General features: G+C 41.3%; 1 protein-coding gene and 1 long non-coding RNA gene across 2 annotated transcripts; both read right to left on the bottom strand.

Annotated features, from left to right (window-relative positions):
* Positions 1-551: 551 nt before the first annotated feature.
* Positions 552-13,176, bottom strand: LOC145858554 (complement factor H-related protein 3-like). The gene is made up of 3 exons (XM_082956607.1): positions 13,041-13,176; positions 1,039-1,224; positions 552-754 (listed from the first exon to the last, which is right to left on the bottom strand). The coding sequence occupies exons 1-3, from the start codon at positions 13,174-13,176 to the stop codon at positions 552-554; spliced, it is 525 nt and encodes a 174-aa protein (XP_082812733.1).
* On the bottom strand, positions 10,868-12,707 carry LOC145858588 (uncharacterized). Its single transcript, XR_014379039.1, has 3 exons — positions 12,481-12,707; positions 11,794-11,873; positions 10,868-11,236 (listed from the first exon to the last, which is right to left on the bottom strand). It is a non-coding gene; the product is annotated as an uncharacterized LOC145858588 (long non-coding RNA).
* Positions 13,177-15,188: the final 2,012 nt, after the last annotated feature.

Raw genomic sequence — 15,188 nt, 5'->3', positions numbered from 1 at the left:
GCCAACCAACTTGACGAACCATACATAAAACATGACATTAAAAGTTTTCTTACATATGAGAATTGAAGGACAATATTCCTGCTTAAATGATCAGGATGCAAGCAACAGGAAGGAACACGTTGTCAAGGCACTATGTGATGATGATGCAGTTGAACATCACATACGTTTTTTTATAAATATTGTCTGGTTGCTAAGATATTGGGAAAAAATCCTTTGTGTCTTTATAGTGAACTTTGAGAAATTCATTCCCACACCACTAACGTTAGAAAGCTTGGTGGTGTGTGTGTTTGTGTGGTGTGTGTGAGTGTGTGTGTGTGTGTGTGTTTGTGTGTGTGTGATAATATTATTCCATGAAACAATTAAAATAATCAAGAGTAGATGAGTAACTATGAACCAGCAGCACTTTATTTCATGTTGGACAATCATTAAATACCATACATTTATTCAGACAATGAATATGTAAATCATTTGAGCAAACTGTTAACAGGGGTTATTCATTGACATGTTTGGCCAACAAGCCAGTGGCCATCTCTTTGCGTAAGACGAAGCCACTATTGGCAATGAGGCAAGTTCATGACCCCGTTTATACACTGCTGGCGAAAATCAACGCTACCTGGGCTCAGTCTAAGATGACCAGTACACTTAAAAGTGGTGTGATCCTTATGTTCGGCATAACGTTTATTTCGATCTTCCGGAGGATATTTAAATGGGATGTTCTGTGTGTTCATCAGCTGTTCATCCACAGGGCAGGGTTCTGAAACGGGAAGATGGTACAGGAATCAGTGTGTGAATGTGTCCTTCAAGGGCCAAAGATATTTAGTTGTTTTTCATTTTAATGAATGATATCACTATACCCATAGATCCTTGAGGAATGTCACTTGTCAATGCCTCAGGAGCATGGTTCAACAGTTACCTTTCAACTCTAGATGCATTTTAAAATAATTAATCAATTGAACTTGAATTCCATTCCATTCCGATCGTTAAAGGGGAGTTAGCAAGCGAGTCTTTGGGCCAATGTTATTTTAGACGGCTACTTACTCAGGCAGGTCATCGATCCTATCCAGATCCCGTCAAGACACATCTTGTACGCTGAAGGGGGATCAAGGATGTGGTGTTTCTGGCAGGCATATTCAACTGATTCTCCATTTCTGTAACGTTCTCTGTTATGGCCCATTGTGTCTCCGTTCATGAGATGTGGAGGTGGTCCACAGAAATCCTTGGGCTCTAGGAAGACATGGGTGAGGTTATAAAAGTACCTTTACTAATCCTGTATTCAGGGAAGGTCCTGGCCATTGCTGCCTGTATTAGCTGACCGATACAGACGTTTGTATCTTCAGACCGTTGTGGTCACTAGAAGCATGTGAGAAAGTGAAAGAAAACACATCCTTACTAGTCTGAGCTGATGAAGCATCCACGTTCACCCATACCACCAGATGCAGCAGAGTCAGAGATGATCTCATAAAGATTGATTTTAAACAGCGTTTGACATGCTTCTAAGTACGGTAATGGAACATTTTGACTTTTCGTCTCTCGTTCCGCTCTCGCGCGTTACCCTTTGGATAAGTGATCTGTACGCACGAACAAAACGGAGGTATTTGGACATAAATATGGATTATTTCGAACAAAAACAACATTTCTTGTGGAAGTAGCAGTCCTGGGAGTGCATTCTGACGAAGATCAGCAAAGGTAATACAATATTTCTAAAACTAATTCTGAGTTTAGGTTTCCCCGAATTTGGCGGGTGTCTGAATAGCTCGCCGTGATGGTTGAGCTATGTACTCAGAACATAGAAAAATGTGCTTTCTCCGTAAAGCTATTTTAAAATCTAACACAGCGGTTGCATAAAGGAGTAGTCTATCTATAATTCTTAAAATAATTGTTATGTATTTTGTCAACGTTAATGATGAGTATTTTTGTAAATTGATGTGCTCATTCACCGGCGGTTTTGGTGGGAATACATTTTCTGAATATCACGCGCCAATGTAAAATGCTGTTTTTGGGTATAAATATGAACTTTATCAAACAAAACATACATGTATTGTGTAACATAATGTCCTAGGAGTGTCATCTGATGAAGATCGTCAAAGGTTAGTGCTTCATTTCGCTGTGTTTGGGGTTTTATTGACACATGTCCTTGCTTGGAAAATGTCTGTGTGATTATTTGTGTCCATGTACTCTCCTAACATAATCTAATGTTTTGCTTTCGCTGTAAAGCCTTTTTGAAATTGGACAATGTGGTTAGATTAACGAGAAGTTTATCTTTAAAATGGTGTAAAATAGTCGTATGTTTGAGAAAGCTGAATTATGACATTTTGTGGTTTTTGAATTTTCCGCCTCTGATATTTCACTGGCTGTGTCCCGCAGTTGGGACGCCATAGAAGTTAATGTGTATGAGAATGATTGAAAGGTGTCATACACAACAATTCATACTGTGTAAGAACTGCCCTCCTGAGACTTTTCACAGCCCCCCAGCCCATTCACTTAGTTGACTGATCTTTCCTCTCAAAAGAAGCTCCCAGTGTCCCTCATTGTCCCTAAAAAATACACTAGTGTGTCTCTGAACACTTATGTCCCAATCCATTGACACCTTTACCAACAATGGCGTGTTGCCCTACATCCCTTCCATACATTTTTTTAAAATGGTAACACCACAACCATGTCTTTTCAAGAGTACAATTCTTCTGCAAGGGGCCCAAACAGTTGGTGCTTAAGGTCTATGAGCCTGACACCACTTCTGTCGTGACTGAGCCTGGATAATATGACCTGATGACTCCTCCAGTCTCCCAACAAATCTCTGGTAACACTGAAACAAGGAAGAACAAGAAGAAGTGGAAGAAGGACAGGAAGAGGCCCCAGCTACAAGCAGCTAGAGAGCAGCAAGGCCCAGTCAAAGGCCGGGAGGAAGTAGTGGGTGTGGCTAGACTGTATGCAGATGTTCCTCTGCCAGAGGCTCATTCTATACGGCAACACCACCGTTGAACTCAAGCCCTGGATTAAAGCTACTGGAGCTGCCTGATGGCATGTGGGCCATGAAGCAGATGTCACCATGGACTGTCATCACATACTGTCTGAAGGAACCAATGTGTTACCTAATATTGTTTAGACATGTGTAAAGGATACAATGTGTTATGTAACTTTGTTCAGATGTAACTTGTGAGAGGGAGGATTTGTTGTGTGGGCTGTAGTCAAAGGAGGCATGGGCTTGGACAAAAGGTTTATAAAAAACAATGATAGGGAAAGTATGATTTGCTGGGGAAGACCGAGCAGGAACTGATTGATGTATTAGAAGAGTTTAGGGCAAGGTAAGCACAGAGATTAGATACCTTTGTTAGAGGCAACTCTAGAATGTTCCCAAAAAGAGAATTGTTACTGGTTTTGATTAACTAGATAATTAATCTGTTGAATAAAGTGTTAAGAAGTAAAGTAACATAACAACTACGGCCAGACCATATTGTGGGTTTGAGCATGAAACCAAGGAGGAGCTCGAGGGTAACTGTGTTAAAGGCACACTAAAGGAGCACTGGGAGTCTATAGTTTGTCTTATACCCAGACGTAGTGACAAACCCTTGTTTTCAGTTAATAATTCATTTTAATTAATTAGTCTTAGCTAAAACACTATACCTGGGATTTGGTGAGTGAGACTCACCCGTTAGGGTGCTCTCCGGTCAATTAGAAAGGGAGGACCAGCCGCTAGCAGGAGTGTCTGAGATTATGCTGCGCTAATAATAAATAGTTTTACCCAGTGGCGGAACGTCCCCTGCGTGAATGGCAGAAAACCATGTAGTAAGAGCCGCGCCACATACTAAAATAGTACAGAGCGGACTGTAAATGAATATTGAATTGATCGTTGGTGTGTTGTACACAAAAATAGGCACGCTGACGAGTAGTATACCACAAACTACCCGTGAAGTGTAATCAGTAGGAAGGAGTGAGCAAACCTCTGTGGCAAGCAGGGATAGACCAAGAGGATGACTTGGTTGATGAAGTGGAGCTCAGGACTCCACTGCTAACTCAGCTCAAGGTAGGAAGACAGGGAGGCCCCCTGACTGGGTAAGAGGCTAATACTTCAGGATAATCCAGGCCTACAACACTCGATGGGGAGTTGACCGACGCTGTGAGATCAAAACAAGATCCAGAGGCAAAGACTACCAGCGCGTGAGTGAAGCTAGTAGGTCCGTCAGGGAGTTCACCTCGACACTTCTGGCAGTCTTATCCAGCTGGCCGTACTTCGCAGACAGGACAAGACCACTTGCCACAAGCACAAAGAGTCTCAACTTCCACAGCCACCATACCAAACCCCATCTGATTTTTCAGGGGGTGCTGCTGCACCCTCAGCACCCCTACTTCTTGCGGCTAAGCATACAGGCCAATTGCACTTCTAAATACGGACCGTAAAATCTTGACCTCCATACTTGCTAAGTGGTTGGAAGCAGTGATTACAACAATAATACATCCAGACCAAACAGGTTTCATTACTGGTCGTCACCTACCTGACAACATACAGTATGTAGCTTGCTGAACACTGCCCCATGGTCAGAGTAAATGGCTGCTTCTGTCAGTTTTTCCAGATTGAACGAGGATGTAGGTATGGTTGCCCTCTCCACTCCTGTTTGCCATAAGCATTGAACTCTTAGCTCAAATAATAAAGTACAAAGCTGACATAAAGGCATAAAGGTTGGGGATGAAACGGTCAAATATAACTGTACGCTGATGATGTTATAGTATACATGTCTGACCCTGCGAACTCTGTCCCAAAGTTATTAGAAAGTATTAAACAATTTGTCAGTTACTCTGATTACAAAATTAATTTTAATAAAACTGAAGCACTGGCCGTAAATATACATATAACTGCCTACATCAAAACATTATCTTTTAAATGGCCAAATTAAGGTATCACATATCTAGGAAATACTATACCTGCTGATTTGGACAACCTATACAAAGCCAACTACACCAAGCTGATAGAATCAAAGGACATCTGAACCGCTGGTCTGTGCTGCCCTTCACCCTATCAAGAAAGGTAGAATCAATAAGAATTAACATATTGCCTAGATTATGTTTGCGGTATTAGACGACTCATCTCCAGATTTATCTGGCAGGGACGACGTGCCAGGGTCAGCTATAAAGTACTACAATTGTCAAAACTACACAGAGGACGGCGACTAACCAATCCTAAACATAAATGGTTTGCAACCTATTTTTGGGCCATGACAGCATGGCTGTCTGAAACTGAAGGTACAAGATGGCTGGAAATAGAATGTCAGACTCAACTTCGGTCCCTCTGTCTGTACTGCCATTCACTGAGGAAAAGATATCAAGTGAGATGTGTAAAATGGGCAGGAACCACATATAAAGCATGGAAAGCAGTACAGTGAGCTTTCAAACTTCCTACAGGAATGAGTGTTATCACCCATTGTTTATATGAAGGGTTTAAGCCTCTACGATTAGACACAGGTTTTTAGAAATTGGGCACATTTGAAACTTCAATATGTCCGTCAATCACATGAAAAGGGTACTCTAAAATCATCAAGCTCTGAGTTTAATATACCAAGGTCAGACTTCTTCCGGTATCTACAAGTACAAAGCTTTCTGTCCAAACACCCAAACTGGAAAGGGTTACAAGGCCCCCCTCAGCCATAGAACAATACTTAGCCAGAGTCCAGGAGAATCAATACACTGAAAAACGAACAACAAACCTATACAGGGCTTTATCAGCCATGACACAAGATGATACATCTATTCTAAGACCGAGGTGGGAAGGTGAACTTCATCAAGATGTAAGTAAAGAGACACGGTTAGATATATTATTTGAAGCTCATAAAGTTATCAATGCAAATTCATGGAGGGAATTTCAGTGGAAAATAGTCAGAACCAGCTAAAATGAGTTCAACCCAATCAAGTTGTTGCTGGAGAGAGTTTAGGGAGGGGTTGGCTAGCCATCTACATATCTTTTGGAAATGTCCAAAACTAGACAGCTTTTTAGGGTCCGTTTTTCAATATGATTGATACGGTTTTCAATTGCCCAGAGATCCCATGTTAGCCATTTTTGGATCTAACGTGTTAGAAAGGAAGAAGTGTTATTTGTTACAAATACTTTTCATTGAAACTAAAAAAGCGATAACATTAAGATGGCTCCACTAACCAGGCACCTAGGTATTTGTAGTTGGCCACATATTCTAAGTCACAACCGTCCAGAGTTGTGATGCTAGTCGGGCGGGCGGGTGTGGGCAGATCGGTTAAAGAGCATGCATTTAGCTTTACTTACAAAAAATGTAAATTAATATTTTTTGATTTTGATAAATTATTATGACTGAACCAACACATTTACTGCATTAAGCTTTTTGTATTTCAACATGCAGGTACTAGATTGATTGTTGTTGAAAGATAAAACACATAAACAAACGCAACAAATACATAAACATCAAATGACATTAGCAAGACATAACATACACTGACTGGGTTGGGTTGATTACAAACTTGGAAGGAATCAACACAATCCCTAGGCCCACTGAATCTCCATATTCACAGTTAGTAACGACCATCTGTCCCCAAATTGTTCTTGCTTTAATCTCAATCTAAAAGTACTGTCTTGTTTTCCATGATGTATATTCTTCTTATAATTGACATCCACTCCTCATCTGTTGAAGGTTCCTTCTGGTTAGACTGTATACTCTCCTTCCAGACTCACATTAAGCATCTCCAATCCAAAATTACATCTAGAATTGGCTTCCTATTTCGCAACAAAGCCTCCTTCACTCATGCTGCCAACCATACCCTCGTAAACTGACTATCCTACCGATCCTTGACTTCGGCGATGTCATTTACAAAATGGCCTCCAACACTTAGCAAACTGGATGCAGTCTATCACATTGCCATCCGTTTTGTCACCAAAGCCCCATATACTACCCACAACTGCGACCTGTATGCTCTCGTTGGCTGGCCCTCACTACATATTCGTCGCCAAACCCACTGGCTCCAGGTCATATATAAGTCTATGCTAGGTAAAGCCCCGCCTTATCTCAGTTCACTGGTCACCATAGCAACACCCACCTGTAGCACGCGCTCCAGCAGGTATATTTCACTGGCCATCTCCAAAGCCAACACTTACTTTGGCCACCTTTGCTTCCAGTACTCTGCTGCCAATGACTGGAACAAATTGCAAAAATCACTGAAGCTGGAGTCTTATATCTCCCTCTCAATCTTTAAGCATCAGCAGTCAGAGCAGCTTACCGATCACTGTACCTGTACACAGCCCATCTGTAAATAGCACACCCGACTACCTCATCCCCATATGACTATTTATCCTCTTGCTCTTTTGCACTTCAGTATCTCTACTTGCACATCATCATCTGTACATCTATCATTCCAGTGTTAATGCTACATTTTATTTATTTCACCTCTATGGCCTTACCTCCCTACTCTTCTACATTTGCACACACTGTACATCGATTGCTCTATTGTGTTACTGACTGTATGTTTGTTTATGTGTAACTCTGTGTTTTTGTTGCACTGCTTTGCTTTATCTTGGCCAGGTCGCAGTTGTAAATGAGAACCTGTTCTCAACTGGCCTACCTGGTTAAATAAAGGGGAAATAAAAAAATGAATAAGACATTTGTAGTATGTTGAACTATACTGTATATACTATACTATTGTCTTTCCAATGTGCTTCTGCTTAATGATGACGGAACCTAATATACAGGCAAAGAAGGATTTGGCTTGCTGGCCTAACAGCAGCCAAGAGAATGGTTGCTTTACGATGGCAAGCCCCACACACACTACCACGTCAGCAATTTCCTAATTCAAAGACATAGCTCAACTTGAACTGTTGATCTCTCAACTACATGATGCAAAATCAGACAATATTGACATTTGGAATACAACTCTTGACAGCATAAAATCACTACTTTGACACTGTATGTACTCAAGTAAGGTCCTGCGGAGGGGAGTAGGTGGGAGGATGCATGCGTATTTGTGGAATGTCTCTTGGTTTGTGTCTTTGTCCTGTCAACCCCCAAAAAAGGTACAAAAAATAAGAAATATATATATATATATATATATATATATATATATATATATATATATATATATATATATATATATATATATATACACACACAGTGGGGCAAAAAAAGTATTTAGTCAGCCACCAATTGTGCAAGTTCTCCCACTTAAAAAGATGAGAGGCCTGTAATTTATCATAGGTACACTTCAACTATGACAGACAAAATGAGAAAAAAAAATCCAGAAAATCACATTGTTGGATTTTTTATGAATTTATTAGCAAATTATGGTGGAAAATAAGTATTTGGTCAATAACAAAAGTTTATCTCAATACTTTGTTACTGTATATACCCTTTGTTGGCAATGACACAGGTCAAACGTTTTCTGTAAGTCTTCACAAGGTTTTCACACACTGTTGCTGGTATTTTGGCCCATTCCTCCATGCAGATCTCCTCTAGAGCAGTGATGTTTTGGGGCTGTCGCTGGGCAACACGGACTTTCAACTCCCTCCAAAGATTTTCTATGGGGTTGAGATCTGGAGACTGGCTAGGCCACTCCAGGACCTTGAAATGTTTCTTACGAAGCCACTCCTTCGTTGCCCGGGCGGTGTGTTTGGGATCATTGTCATGCTGAAAGACCCAGCCACGTTTCATCTTCAATGCCCTTGCTGATGTCATTTTGTCAGTTTGTCATTTCAATTGGACATTTGGTAGACGCTCTTATCCAGAGCGACTTACAGTAGTGAATGCATACATTTGAGGTTTTCACTCAAAATCTTAGGATACATGGCCCCATTCATTCTTTCCTTTACACGGATCAGTCGTCCTGGTCCCTTTGTAGAAAAACAGCCCCAAAGCATGATGTTTCCACCCCCATGCTTCACAGTAGGTATGGTGTTCTTTGGATGCAACTCAGCATTCTTTGTATTCCAAACACAACGAGTTGAGTTTTTACCAAAAAGTTATATTTTGGTTTCATCTGACCATATGACATTCTCCCAATCCTCTTCTGGATCATCCAAATGCTCTCTAGCAAACTTCAGACGGGCCTGGACATGTACTGGCTTAAGCAGGGGGACACGTCTGGCACTGCAGGATTTGAGTCCCTGGCGGCGTAGTGTGTTACTGATGGTAGGCTTTGTTACTTTGGTCCCAGCTCTCTGCAGGTCATTCACTAGGTCCCCCGTGTGCTTCTGGGATTTTTGCTCACCGTTCTTGTGATCATTTTGACCCCACGGGGTGAGATCTTGCTTGGAGCCCCAGATCGAGGGAGATTATCAGTGGTCTTGTATGTCTTCCATTTCCTAATAATTGCTCCCACAGTTGATTTCTTCAAACCAAGCTGCTTATCTATTGGAGATTCAGTCTTCCCAGCCTGGTGCAGCTCTACAATTTTGTTTCTGGTGTCCTTTGACAGCTCTTTGGTCTTGGCCATAGTGGAGTTTGGAGTGTGACTGTTTGAGGTTGTGGACAGGTGTCTTTTATATTGATAACAAGTTCAAACAGGTGCCATTAATACAGGTAACGAGTGGAGGACAGAGGAGCCTCTTAAAGAAGAAGTTACAGGTCTGTGAGAGCCAGAAATCTTGCTTGTTTGTAGGTGACCAAATACTTATTTTCCACCATAATTTGCAAATAAATTCATAAAAAATCCTACAATGTGATTTTCTGGATTTTTTTTCTCATTTTGTCTGTCATAGTGGATGTGTACCTATGATGAAACAGGCCTCTCTCATCTTTTTAAGTGGGAGAACTTGCACAATTGGTGGCTGACTAAATACTTTTTTGCCCCACTGTGTATGTATGTATGTATGTATGTATGTATGTATGTATGTATGTATGTATGTATGTATGTATGTATGTATGTATGTATGTATGTATGTATGTATGTATGTATGTATGTATGTGTATATATATATATATATATACACACACACACACACACACACACAATACTATATTATACAATACTATTCTTGTTCTTCCACTAGTGGTGCAATTATTGTTTTCGCTACATAATATACATACATATCTACAATATTCTAATATGCATACTGTTGGTTTAGTGCTAGCCTCATCTACCAGTGAGTTTAAAGCATGTGGCTGAGGATAGTTTAGAGCTAGCCTCATCTACCAGTGAGGTTAAAGCATGTGGCTGAGGATAGTTTAGCGCTAGCCTCATCTACCAGTGAGGTTAAAGCATGTGGCTGAGGATAGTTTAGAGCTAGCCTCATCTACCAGTGAGGTTAAAGCATGTGGCTGAGGATAGTTTAGAGCTAGCCTCATCTACCAGTGAGGTTAAAGCATGTGGCTGAGGATAGTTTAGAGCTAGCCTCATCTACCAGTGAGGTTAAAGCATGTGGCTGAGGATAGTTTAGAGCTAGAAAGACATTTAGTTTGAATGCTGATAGGCTCAATTAAAACATTTGTATGGTTATTATTGAATCACAAAAGATGTTGAACAACAAATACTGTACTTACATAAATCTGGTTAACTGTCTATGGACACGGCCTTCAGAATTTATGTTCCAGTAAGGCAACATCACTGTTTCCCATAAAGGCATGTTTTCCAGGGGCAAAATGGGAAGGCCAAAATCAATTTCTACACCTCAGGAGCATGCCAGGGTTTTGCCCATGTTACCTTACCAAGTAAACAAAACATTAAACGTTTTCTTGCATATGATAATTGAAAGTCAATATTCCTGCCTTAATATTCAAGATTCACTCAGTGATGATGATGTAGTTGAAATACATGGCAAAGAACACCACAGGAATAATTTTAATAGATATTGTCTGGCTGCTTCAATATTGTAAACAATACCTGATGATAATATTCCCAGATAACAATGAACTAAAGAGTAGATGAGTAAATATCAACCAGAGGCACTTTATTTAATGTTGGACAATCATGAAACCATGAATCTGTAAATAATTGGAGCAAACTATTGACAGGGGTTATTCATTGACATGTTCATCCAACAAGACAGGAGTCATCACTTTCCGTAAGCTGAGATCAATATGGGCAAAGAGGCAAAGTCATGACCCCATGTATACACTGCTCATGAAAACCAACACTACCTGGCTAAGTCTACCATGAGCAGCACACTTAAGAGTGATATGATCCCCATGTGGTAAATGGAGGGTCTTTTTATTTCCGTCCAATATGCTCATTGGATGTTCTGTGTGTTCATCAGCTGTTCATCCCAAACTGGATAAGGTTTCAAGGGCCCTGGGTTCTGAAACGAGAAGATGGTACAGGAATCAGTGTGTGAATATGTCCTGAAGATCAGGTGGCATTGCAGTTGGCCCCGTTCCAATTTTCTCCCTCACTCTAATCCCTTGGCCCCTATTTTCTCCCCTGGCTAGTCAGAGATCACAGGGGGGCTTTGAAAGGGAATTGATCCCAACAATCCACCATGATCTGTGAATGGGAGCAGGGGCGAAAATCTGATATAAACTTTGGAGGGGACAATTACATGACATTTTCTCAAGAGCAATTCCTGGGGGGGACACAAAGTAGTGCTGTAACACATAGCCTACATTGTAATATGGTAAATGTATATTGAGGAACCAAAGAAATAAGGTGTTTGCCGTACTCCTAACTACCGGTACCCAAAACTACACAACTAATCACAACAGCAATACCATTGCCTTTAACAAATCTTAGTTCAGTCACCAGTTTAAGTTGAGAGTGGGGGTATCCATGGCATTTTCCAATTATGTTCCTATTTTACAAGTCAAAAAAATTGAGAACCTTTCATAATGTTGCCAAACAAAGACTCAACAAACTTACCTGAGACTCCCTGTCTCTGCCAGTCTGTCCCTGCATATCTGTCCCCAACTCTGCTGTCTGTGTGCCATCTGTTGCCTGCTCTGCCCAATGACATTGTGAAACATTTCCATTAGAATTTCATTTCTTTCTTATGAACATTTTATCAACTAGTCTTTGAGATATTAGGCTACTAGGGTTCTTACTATGCGTTTTGGTGTATTGATAAATACTCTGATGTCCGTCTTTTATTTTTCTGCCATTTTTCTACCTGGCTGGCTGGCTGGCTACACACACAATGTGTAGGTTATTTACAGTAGGAGATGGGCTTCTATCATCTTCAATCATTCTATTTGGGCTTCGATCTAAAAGGTAGCTAGCAAATGTGAAACGGATTAAAATGACAAGAGTTGACAGCTGAATGAGTTCACCATTTACACAACATATGCTGCAACCTTTTGTAATTTTAATCGTTTGTTTCATATTGGCTGGCTTCCAACAATAGCTGAATTTGCAAAGCTAGCGAGCACCAATTCAGTTTCAGTGGTGTTTGCTATAATCTTTGCTACCCGGGTTAAATAAAGGTGAAATAAAATAAATACATAAAAGTTCACTTGCGACAATTTAGCTTTTGCAACGAGACCATTAAATATATTTAAGACAATGGTAGAAGAGAGTTCTGTTCAGTTTGGATTTCAGTTTATCACTAACCTTATCACAGGGACTTTGAAGCACTAACTTACATCATCTGCATGCTGACTCCATCTTTGACGACGCCACATAAATGGAATAGGTACTAGCTAGCTTAATAGTTAATATTTGCGTGCTAGCTCTGCATATTCAGCTAGTGTGTGTGAGCGATTGACTGGATTAACCTCACGTCAGTTATGTGCATTGAGTGCCTTTCAGACAGAAGATACGACCTCTCTGTTACCGAGCAAGCTAAGGAACTGGCAGTGGATCAAACCATTGTGAGGCAAAGGGTGGGGGGGTTGCAATCTTTTGAAACTTAAAAACGCGCTATTAAGTGTCTATAATCAGCACAATTGCTTTCATTGCGTATTATTAATATTATTTAAATGACATAGTTATGTTTCAGTGATATATTGGGGGGGACAAATCATATTTTTCCCAGGATAAGGGGGTCGTGTCCCCCCCGTCCCCCCCGGGATTTCCGCCCCTGAATGGGAGTGAGCATGGGCATAGCATAGGGATGTGAGCGAGTGATTGGATATGAATCAGGCAAATGTTGTTTCAGAGATATAATTAACTCAGGCATGCCATCTCTCCAATCCAGATCCCACTAGGACACGTCTTGTAGGATGAAAGGCTATTAAGGGTGTAGTAAGACTGGCATTCATAATGAACTGATTCTCTGTTTCTGTAACATTCTCTGGTACGGCCCATTGTGTCTCCGTTAATGAGATGTGGAGGTGGTCCATAGAAATCCTTGGGCTCTAGGAGGACATGGGTGAGGTCATAGAAATGCTAGTGATGAAATGTACCCAGCTGCTTTCATTCCCAGCAAGAATAGCAAACTGTCCAGAAAACTTTCCTACCCTTTCCAAAATGCTTTATTTTGCTTAATTTTGTGTGTGAGTTGGAGATAATTGTAAATCTACTTTAAACAATAAATAACTTGGTTGTGTTGCATTATTTTCCCAATGTGTTAGATCAATACAAATACAATTTACCATAAGAAATTGGAAAGGAGTGACTCCACTGTCCATTGGTTGAGCAGACAACCTCTGATTCCCCATTCAGAACGTGTCTGGGTTGCTGCACTCAAACTGTAGCCTGTGTCCATACTTCATGGTGCTGTTGTTTTGGAGAACTCCTAACACATTCACATTATTAATCGTCAGAGTTGTGGACTTAAGTCACATGACTTGGACTCGAGTTTAACTTGAGTCACACATTTGATGACTTGAGACTCCACTTAAAGGAAAATAAAATAACTTGAGACTTTATTTGGACTTGGAGCCTGAAGACTCATGTTTGACTTGAAATGATGTGGCCAGGTTTTATAATATTTTGTCACTTACTTTGTGTCACAGAGTCTATGTGGGTTACTCTACTACACGCAGCCAGAGACAGTAGCCTTAGCATCGTCCTTGCAAAAATAACCTGCAACAGATTAGCTAGTGAAACGCACACTCAGTACTCTGATTGTATATGCAAACTGTCAATCAACATATGTGGGGTGATTTAGCGAACAGATCGCTGATATGCTGTACAGATATTGGATCAGGTGCAGTGCAAACGTCAAATTGCAGGGAGAGAGGATTGCCATAATAAATGAATATGCAGCTCCAAAAATGATTTGGTGATCAAGAATAATAACTGTTACATTCAAATCAAATTTCAAATCAAATCAAATGTATTTATATAGCCCTTCGTACATCAGCTGATATCTCAAAGTGCTGTACAGAAACCCAGCCTAAAACCCCAAACAGCAAGCAATGCATGTGAAAGAAGCACGGTGGCTAGGAAAAACTCCCTAGGAAAAACTCCCTAGAAAGGCCAAAAACCTAGGAAGAAACCTAGAGAGGAACCAGGCTATGAGGGGTGGCCAGTCCTCTTCTGGCTGTGCAGGGTGGATATTATAACAGAACATGGTCAAGATGTTAAAATGTTCATAAATGACCAGCATGGTCAAATAATAATAATCATAGTAGTTGTCGAGGGTGCAACAAGCACGTCCAGTGAACAGGTCAGGGTTCCATAGCCGCTGGCAGAACAGTTGAAACTGGAGCAGCAGCACGGCCAGGTGGACTGGGGACAGCAAGGAGTCATCATACCAGGTAGTCCTGAGGCATGGTCCTAAGGCTCAGGTCCTCCGAGAGAAAGACAGAAAGAGAGAATTAGAGAGAGCATATTTAAATTCACACAGGACACCGGATAAGACAAGAGAAATACTCCAGATGTAACAGACTGACCCTAGCCCCCCGACACATAAACTACTGCAGCATAAATACTGGAGGCTGAGACAGGAGGGATCAGAAGACACTGTGGCCCCATCCGATGATACCCCCGGACAGGGCCAAACAGGCAGGATATAACCCCACCCACTTTGCCAAAGCACAGCCCCCACACCACTAGAGGGATGTCTCCAACCACCAACTTACCGTCCTAAGACAAGGCCGAGTATAGCCCACAACGATCTCCGCCATGGCACAACCCAAGGGGGGGCGCCAACCCAGACAGGAAGACCACGTCAGTGACTCAACCCACTCAAGTGACGCACCCCTCCCATGGACGGCATGGAAGAACACCAGTAAGCCAGTGACTCAGCCCCTGTAAAAGGGTTAGATGCAGAGAATCCCAGTGGAAAGAGGGGAACCGGCAAGGCAGAGACGGCAAGGGCGGTTCGTTGCTCCAGCCTTTCCGTTCACCTTCACACTCCTGGGCCAGACTAT

Source organism: Salmo salar, chromosome 10 (assembly GCF_965601325.2).
Source record: "Salmo salar chromosome 10, fSalSal1, whole genome shotgun sequence".
NCBI classification, from domain to species: Eukaryota; Metazoa; Chordata; class Actinopteri; order Salmoniformes; family Salmonidae; genus Salmo; species Salmo salar.
The sequence above is the reverse complement of the archived record's forward strand: the minus strand, read 5'-3'. Positions and strand labels throughout refer to the sequence as shown.

What these genes read in the sequence shown, in the direction of transcription:
- LOC145858554 (XM_082956607.1), bottom strand. Translation starts at nt 13,176, where the DNA reads ATGGGCCGTACCAGAGAATGTTACAGAAACAGAGAATCAGTTCATTAT. An exon ending in TGGAGAGATGGCATGCCTGA is followed by an intron (nt 1,225 to 13,040) that starts GTTAATTATATC and finishes ATGTCTTCCTAG; the next exon opens with AGCCCAAGGATTTCTGTGGA. An exon ending in AGGATCGATGACCTGCCTGA is followed by an intron (nt 755 to 1,038) that starts GTAAGTAGCCGT and finishes TTCCCGTTTCAG; the next exon opens with AACCCTGCCCTGTGGATGAA.